This window comes from Pteropus medius, unplaced genomic scaffold (genome assembly GCF_902729225.1).
Source record: "Pteropus medius unplaced genomic scaffold, Ma_sr-lr_union100, whole genome shotgun sequence".
Classification (NCBI taxonomy): domain Eukaryota; kingdom Metazoa; phylum Chordata; class Mammalia; order Chiroptera; family Pteropodidae; genus Pteropus; species Pteropus medius.
Window position 1 is genome coordinate 9,468,093 of NW_024349798.1, and position 8,804 is coordinate 9,476,896.

General features: G+C 56.2%; 1 protein-coding gene across 4 annotated transcripts in view; it reads right to left on the reverse strand.

Annotated features, from left to right (window-relative positions):
- Positions 1–2,203, reverse strand: part of CARHSP1 (calcium regulated heat stable protein 1) — a 12,703-nt gene extending 10,500 nt beyond the window's left edge. Inside the window, exon 1 of one of the 4 annotated variants that reach the window (XM_039885308.1) lies at positions 2,087–2,203. Coding sequence is in view for 2 of the 4 variants with exons in the window: in XM_039885306.1 (XP_039741240.1) it covers positions 1,306–1,349 (44 nt within the window). In the remaining 2 variants the exon portion in view is untranslated. Of the gene's footprint in view, positions 1–262; positions 287–392; positions 417–1,305; positions 1,491–2,086 lie in introns of those variants that run through there. The other 3 variants (XM_039885306.1, XM_039885307.1, XM_039885309.1) reach the window with 3 other exon arrangements.
- Positions 2,204–8,804: the final 6,601 nt, after the last annotated feature.

Below are 8,804 nucleotides of genomic sequence, written 5' to 3' on the forward strand. Positions count from 1 at the left end.
AACAAAGCCTCCCCCTTGGGGCCTCCGAGTGCTGGGAAGAGGCCGGAAACCCCTGGACCGGCATGCCGGGAACCAGAGTCCGGCCCTCCAGCACGGCCACCTGACCGCGTTAGCACCTCTGCTCGGCCCCGCCCCACAGAAAGATGGTTACCCGGCGCCCCCACCACCGGGGACCCTGCGCTGCCCCCGCTCAGCCCCGACAGCCCCTCCTGGGGGAGCGCAAGCCCTTGTAGGTAACTCGCCAACGCTGTTCCCCCAGCACCTCAAGCTCTCCGGTGCTCCATCCTTGCCTCAGTCCTACCGCCTCCCCCGCCACCACCCTGGTGGCAGGCTGAGTTTCAGGCCTGACTCTGCTCTTCACTTCCTCTGTGACCCCTGGCAAGTGACCTCACCGCTCCATGCCTCGGCTTCTTCATCTGTCAAAGGGGAAGGGGACAATAATGGCGCAACCTCCCAGGCCCGGGAACTTTGTACAGACCGGAGGGTGCCAGCGACAGTGGCCTGGGTCAACATTAGTTGAGCCTTTCCTGGTAGAACTCTCTGGCACGGCGCCATCTAGAATGATCCCTCCCATTCCTGTCCCTGCTGATGGGACACAAACCAAATGTCCTGACTTTGCCACTCGACAGGACAAAGAAAAACTAGTCCCCTCCCAAGGGAACCCTGCCTCCTTACACCCCCAGGTCCATAGGGAGCCCAAATTCCACTCATAGTCATTCAGTACCCCATGGAATGGAGTTTCAGGGGACTATTCTGGCCCTCAGAGGCTCCCAGATGATGAGACAGGAGTCATCAAAAGGACTGAGGAGTAGAGAACATAAGGAGGGTGCGAGGAGTCCCCAGGCCAGAAGGGAGCAAAGTCATTTCGAGGTAGAATCCTCCTAGCAGGAGGACCAGCAGAGCACCAAAAGGCCCGGGGTAAGGGAGGGCGGGCAGGCGGCAGAGAGGGGCGGGAAAGATCTGTTGAGAAGTTTGGCACTTAGACGACAGTGGGGACATTAGTGGACGATTTTAAGCCAGGGGTTCTATGGAACCGATTGTTTTTCCGAGCTCCCCCTGGCGAACAGACTGGAGAGGCGAGACCGGGAGCGAAGAGACTGAGAAATATCAACAAAATGGCAAGTAAAACATTGAAGAGTCGCTAACCTTTCTCCCCGCACTGGCTCTGCCATCTCCTTTCATTCTCACGCACCGCGCTACGCCAGGAAAAGTTGTAGCCCCAGTCTACAGAAGGGGAAACTGAGGCTCCGAGGGGCCTCCTATTTTGCAATGAGACATCCCGGCGGAAGAGAACGAAGGCCTTGCCTGGAGCGGGGTGATCTGCGCTCCCCCAACTCCAATACACACATCCACTCCAATCCCAGAAAGGCAGTGAGGGCCAGGGGCTTCCTTCATAAAAACTGAAAAAGACGTGCGCTTCCGTCCTCCCATCGGGCTGCCAGCGAGGCTGGCGGAGATGGAGGCTGTAGGCGCCGGGTGAGTTTCCTGCATCGCCTAAGGGCCCCCCACCCGGGCGGCAAACACAATCGGCGAGCGCCCAGCGGCTCCTCCTCCCCCAGAGGCGGCCAATCGCGCGGCGCCAGGCTGGCTCCCACCTCCCCCGCCTGGCCTGGCCGAGGTCCCGCCGCCGAACCCACAGCTGGCGCGGTCGGCCTGGCTCCACCTCCTCAAGCGGCGCCCCCCGCGCCTCGCCCTACCGCACCACGAGTCACCCCATCCACGCTCCAGCGAACGGGCGAAAGCGAAGAGGGGGCAGAGGCGAGAAGGGGGCTTCCCCAACACGCACAAATCAGGCGGGAAGTGCTTGCTACCCGACTCCCAATCCCGCCAGCGGCTGCCACACCCACCCTTCCCCTGGGAGGAGTAACTCGCTCTCCCCAAACAGGCCCTGGCGGCCGGCGCTTGTCCTAGGGGCCTGGAGGGACCCAGGCCGGAGCCCCCTGCCAGCGAGCTGGAAGACCCTGCACCACAGGGTCGAATGGGGCAGAGGCGCAGAGGAGGCCGAGGTCCCATTCCGGCGGCTCCTGGGCCTCGGGGCTAGGCACCGCGCCACACCCCTCCTGAGAGCCCGGGAGGAAGTCCCTACCTGTCCACCCGCTCGGCTCCGCCAGCTGCTGGGCTCCGACTGCGCGAGCGAAGCAGGGGAGGGGCGTGGTCCACGGGGCGGGCCCGCGGAGGCCCCGCCCCGGACCCGCCTCCAGGAGTGCCCAGCCAATGGGGGCGCGGGCCGGAGCCCGGGACCGCCCGCGAGCAGCGGCGGGAGCAGCTGGGGCGGGCCTTTGTTTCCGCGCGCGGGACGCTCCGCCTCGGCCTGGGGGTGGCGACACGGCTCCTCGTCCCGCGCTGGGGCCGGGGGCAGTGACCGCCTGTGCTGCACCGACGGTCCGAAAGCTCCCCTGAAAAGTGGGAGAATCTTGTCTTCGCGCCGGTGCGGGTCCCTCTCCTAAGCCCGCGGGTCTGGCCCGGCGCCCACACCTGACCTTCGCTCCAGAATTCGGATGGGCCCCGGGCGCCTCCGTTTTAGCGGAGATTAAGTCACGACAGGAAGGAGTGAAGAGAGGCTGAAGGGAAAGAAACAAAGAACAGAAGGGAGGAAGAAAACAAAAAAGGCAATGCGAAGAAAGAAAAAGTGAGAGAAGGCTGTTGATTTCGTTCTCTCTTACGGTTTGTTTTGTTCCATCATTTTCTTAATTTCCACTCGCTCCTCGAGTCCTCTGTCTCTGCGGTAAAAGATGTTACTCATTTTACTGGAGAGGAAACTGAGGCACAGAGAAGTGACCGACCTACCCACCCCTGCGACCTCCACCCCCGCCCCGTCACAGCAAGTCGGGGGCAGCCCCGGACCCAGACTCCGGGAGAGGGGAGGCAGCTGGTAACTGTCCTGGGACCACAGGGCCCAAGAGTGGGGGGCGGCACTGCGGGAGCCCAAGCTCTGCCTGCCACTCTCTCTCCCTCCCCACATGTCCCCCCACAAGCACATGGAGACCCCTGAGGACACAGTGAGGAGACAGCTGTCTACAAGCCCGGAAGAGGGCCCTCCAACAGGGCCCAAATTGGCCGGCACCTTGATCTTGGACTTCTCATCCTCCAGAACTACAAGAAATACATTTCTGTTGTTGAAGCTGCCCAGTCTATGGCACTTCGTAATGGCTAAAACTGTCCCTTTGTCTTCCTTCTCCCAGTTTACCATTCACTGGATGTGTCGTCTATGCCAGGCTCTGTGTTTTGGGGCACTGAGCACCCAAAAATAAAAATGTGCCCACCCAGTCCCCGCCCTAGAGGAGCTGCAGCCTGGAGAGGTGGCAGACAGGTCGATAACTCATAACCAATAACCAGGATGTCATGTGGTGAGCTGGATAAGCCTCCACGGCTCAGCAAGTGTCCCGCCCTCAGACAAGACTGCTCTCGGGGCATTTCTCTCCCAAATTGCCACTGCTTAAGCCTCCTGCAGCCTATGACATCAGCTTACCCTCTTGGCCCCATCTGATGACACTGGCCAAATGGTAAGACTTTGAGCCCACAGTTAATAAAGAGATCTAGCCTAAATGTTCTGCCCAGTAAGGACCAATCAGCCAGCCAGCCAGCCACCTGACAAATATTTATTGCACATGAGCTCTGTTCGAAGCCCTAGACTGAACAAAACTCACACTGGCCCTGCCCCTTGGAGTGTTACACTCTAATAGGTGAGGCAGATATTAAACCCGTAACACAGTGGTATAAAATCCCACTGCGTCCACAACAGGAGTAGTCACCTTACTGGAGGTCCAGGAGAAGCTCCTCTGGAAGGGGCTAATTGACCTGAGATCTTCCAGAAGATCAGGAATTAAAGGAAAGGACATTTCCAACTGAGGTTACACAGAGCACGTGCAAAAGCCCTGAAATGAGAGCATGTGGGACGAGACGGTGCTTGCCAGAACGGGCTAAGCGCGTGGCCTCAATCAGCGAGCTGCGTCTTTAAGACTGATGCCAGCCAGGTAAGGGCTTAAAGCAGGGATGAAACGGAGACCTCTCCCTCCAAAGTTTAACTCCCATCAACCTACCTGTCTTCATTTCTCCTTATCATGACTTAGGCCTCAACTGTCTGTCACCAGGAGAAGAAGCCTCCACCCATCCCTCCTGCCTCCCCCTCATCCCATGCCCACGCTCCAATTTTCTGTACAGCAGCCAGAATGATCTTTCAAAACCATTGTTAAAGAAAAAAAAAATTACTCGTGACACTTGTTAAAACGGTAAGGCAGACTTTATTCAGGACTATTGCAATAGGTTTAGGAAGTACTGCAGTGGGGTTTTGCGGTACGGGAGAGAGATTGCGCTCAACTCCAAATACAAGGAAAAGTGGGTTTTTATAGCTAAGGGGCAGTGGAGAGGAGGTGGCATTACTAAGAGGTGGCATTACTATCAGCAGTCAGGGGAGATTCTGGCTAAATCGGCTTAGCAGGATTCTTGCAGAAGGCAGGCCAGGGTGATGGGATATCACTTAGGGGTTAGTGGGGGATGAGGAATTTGGTCAAATATCAAGGGCGATCAGAGATACTGAGGGTATGGGATTCTGGCCAAACCGACTTGACAGGATTCTTGCTAAAACTGGACTCTACAAGGACAAAGACAGGAGCCTGGGGTCAAGCGTAGTCAAGCTGAGGGGTCAGAGGAGTCTGACTCAAGTCTGGTCAAGGAGAGAATCTTTGTCATCATGTGCCTCCCACGCTCAAAACTCTTCAGTAACTCCTTATTGCTCCTTAAATAAAATCCCAGCTCTTCTGCTGTGACACTTCAGATCTGACTTAACCGAATATAAGAAAACTCCGGCAAAAAGCTTATGCAAGTGGGAGGTATATATCTCTGACATGTAGAAGAAGACGGGTTAACACAGCAGGTCTATTGTCCTCGAAGACTTGGGTGTCTCATATTCTTGCTCCAACATCCTTTAACATTTGGCTTCTAGCCCTGAGGTTGCCTTATGGTCCAAAACAGCTGCTGGAGTTCCAGCCATCACACATCAGCTTGTTCGTTTAGTGGGAAGAGGGAAAAGAGTGTCTTCTCACCTCTCGAGTCTCAACACTATTGTCTGGAGAAGACCCACCTCTCTCTGGGCTCCCCTGAGAGGTCTCGCCTAAAGCTTTCATCATTTCATCTACCAGTTAATTTTTTGTCTCCCCCTGTAGACTATAACTCTGGGAACACAAAACATTGTCCATTGGGCTCAGCACCTACCTCCAGTGCCCAGCCCTGCACAGTGTCCCGAGAAGCATTCTTAAATCGGTGACTGACTACACGAACAGATGGAATGACTGTGTCATGGCTCATGTATGGAGGCGCCGAAACGCTGGGCAGTCTTGCTTAATGAAGAATCACCACACATAAACAGCTTCCAGCACCCCACCCTACACGCGTGTAGGTGAAACACTACGTGGAATTGTCCCTCTGCCCCCACACGTGCACAGCCTCCCCCACTGTCAACATCCTCACCGGGCTGGTGCATTTGTTGGAGTGGATGAACCCACCCCGACACGTGGCCTTACCACCCAGCGCCCACGGGCAGGCCCGCCTCCTCCATGTGGCCAAATCCGGCCATCCTTTCCTGTTCAGCTTCTGGGGTTTTCACCCTGCTGCTAAGGTCAGACAAATAAATAGTCTGCAGCATTTCCTCTTTCCTTCTAACTCCCGCGCCATTTTGAGAGGCCATTGTACATCTTTCCGGAGCATATTTTGGTGAGTGGGGTGAGGAGGGCCCCCATCCGGCTGTGTTGAGCTTGGCAAGCAGGCTCCAGGGTTGGACAGCAGGTGAATGGACTCCCCGACATCTTCCCAGGATGCCTCTTTCTGGTCATTACACCTCAAACGAGGGGACCCTTCCCCGACCCTGAACCAAAGATTGTGCCTCCACAACCAGTCTGTTCCATCCTCTTCATCGTCAGTTCACCCTTCTGCCCTCATGAGCGTGTCTGGCGTCTGCTTCCCCCACTAAAATGCGAGCTTCCCAGGGCAGGCACCTCGTCTGCCTGGCTTGGTTTTCCATGCCTGACACACAGTAGGTGCTCAGCAAATTACATGTTGAAGAAATGAGGGCCACAGCAGTGCTGTGGGATGTAGACACCTGTCGAGGATGAGGGGCCTGGTGGGTGACTCAGTTTCCCCCTCTGAAAAATGGCACCAGAAGATCCTGCAGTTGAGAGGGAGCTGAAAACTCCACCCTGGGCCCAGGGGGTAGGCCAGTGGAGGGAGAGGGGGTGGCATTCGCTTGGGCTGACCCGCCCCCCCGCCCCACCAACACCCCCAGGCAGCTCTTGAAACTAGATGGACCCAGCCTGCTGTGTGAGCACACTCTGCACCCAGATGCCCCCTCGCACACCCCTCCCACATGGACACAGACACACGGGCCACCCGAGATGCATGGACACACACACAGATACTCCACATACAAACACCTCGTGAAGATGAGATATTCATGGGGGCACACACCCTGAGCAGATAAGACACAGACACAACACCAACATCTCCCAAACACATATCCCTCCCCAAGCAAACACACACAGATTGAAACATGTGTAACCACACAGTCTCCCATCACACAGCTTCCTGGGTTCCCCCCCAAACCCCAAACCCCAAGAGCTTTCTCAGTCTAGGAATAGTCCCCCCTCCTCCCCTAGGCAGGCAGGGCAGGGTGGGGTGGAATCTGCCTGAAGGTCTGAGGGCAGGGGCTAGATGGCAGCGGCCAGGGAAGACGTAACCCTGGCAACCCCTCCATCTGGAGTGCCCAGGTAATGAGAACTCGTCCTCCACTCCCTCTCCCTGAGTGAGCAAAGGGGCTCAGGGTAGGGGCACCCACAGCAGCCCACAAGCCTCATACACCTTCCACCCCCAGCTCACCACAAGCTGGAAGGAAGAGAAAGCAGACAGCGTGGTCGGCAGAGCTGGAAATTCTGCCCAGAGAGGTTAGGGGACGTCCCAGTATGACCCAGCACATCTGCACCCAAGGCTCCAGGCTCCCAGTGCCCGCAGAGCAGACAGGACCTCTCTGATGGACAGGGAGAGAGGGAAGGGCGGGCTCTGGGCAAAGCCCAGCCCCTTTCCCCAGACAGGAGCACGATCTTGCAGAAACAACTCATTCTTCTGGATTCCTTCTTCCTCATCTCGTCCCCTCCCTGGGAGCTGGGCCTTTCTGGGAAGACAAGAAGAGCAGGAAAGAAACAAGGTCCCATCTCCTTTTTCCCTTAAGCAGCCCAGGCTTCAGAGTCTTCCTTATTGCCCGAAAAGAAAGCATAGCCCAGAGAGGGTGAGTAAAGTGCCCAGGGTCACACAGCAGAAAGGGACCATAGGGGCTTTCCAGGGCCCTCAGCTGCCAAAACCGCAAGCTCCTTCCCGCCCCTTGCCCTGGCTTTTGTGACTCTGCTTATCTAATTCATTATTGTCATGATTACTGTCATTGATTGCTAACATGCCACAAGCTTTCTACATGCCCGGGCACAGAGTTAAGCATTCCACATGGATTTCTTTTATTCGTCATTCATGCAACAAATCTTCATCGAGCATCTCCTGTGTGTCAAGCACTGTGCTGGGTACTGGAGAGAGAGCTGTGAACAAAATCAATGTGGACCCTGCCCTCATGGAGCTGATGTTTGCACAGACAATGACAAGTAAACTAATACACGACCAGCTAATTCCAGAGGTCACTGTTGTGAAGATTGAAGCGGGCCGGGTGGTAGAGTGTGGCTGGCTCCAAGGGGTCCACAGCAGCTCTCTGTGAGGAGTGGCGTGTCAGCTGAGAGTTTGACGATGAAATCAACCATGGGCTACCTTGGGAAAGAGCATTCTGAGCACAGGAACAGCAAGTGCAAAGGCCTGAGGGGCAAGATGGGCCGGACAGAAAGTAGGCATGGGTGAAGGATCAGCCAGCCAGGTAAAACAGTCTCACCGAATTTTTGTATTAGATCTATTTTGCAGAGGAGGAAACTGAGACTCGGAGAGGTGACCACACTGCCTGGGGTCACACAGCTAGGAGTGACAGAGCCCACGCTTTAACCACTTTCTTCCTCCTCTAAGCCAGGCCTTATTTGGGGGGTGGGAAGGTTAAAAACAAATAACAAAACAATCCTCCGGGAGCCCTGAGCCTCACGGAAAACTTATCCTCCCAGAAGAGGCCCAGGAAGAGCCCAGCCAGGTCTTATGGCTCCCCCAAGGGCGCCCTGTGTCTGGGTGAAGAGAGACTGGGCTCTAAGCCGGTCCCACACAACCCTGCTGTGTGGCCTTGGGCTGGCCTCAAGCCCTCTCTGCCATTCCTCACTCCTTCCAGCCTGGCCTGAAAGAGATGGGGTGGGACAGAAGTCCTCAGCCCCAGGGCAGGGTGAGGACACAAGACTAGTTCTCAAGGGAGGGTGGCAGGGGCAACCTCTCAAAATGGGGACCTCTCAGACCCGCAGAGCCCAGAAGCAGGAGACGAGTCTGACCCGCACAGCCTGGTGCTGCCCCCTGGTGGCCATGGGCGGGATGGTCGGCGCCCGAGCGCATTGCCCATCAGCTCTCATTCATTCGCCCTCCCAGCGCCCCATTCAGAAACGCCGTCAGGATCCCAACCCTTTGTAAAGGGAACCATCGTCCTCAAAATCCCCATAGGAGACAGTCCCCAATCCCTTTCCAAGATGTGTAACTTCAAGTCCGTACAAGTCCAGCGGAGTCATATCCAGGGGATTTCAAGCCGAATGGGACAGGCTGTGATGAGTGGAGTATTATTCATTCCTGCATATGTTTATTCGTTCATTCATCCATTCGCTCAGTCATCCATTGCGCATTCAACCTACAGAGACTGA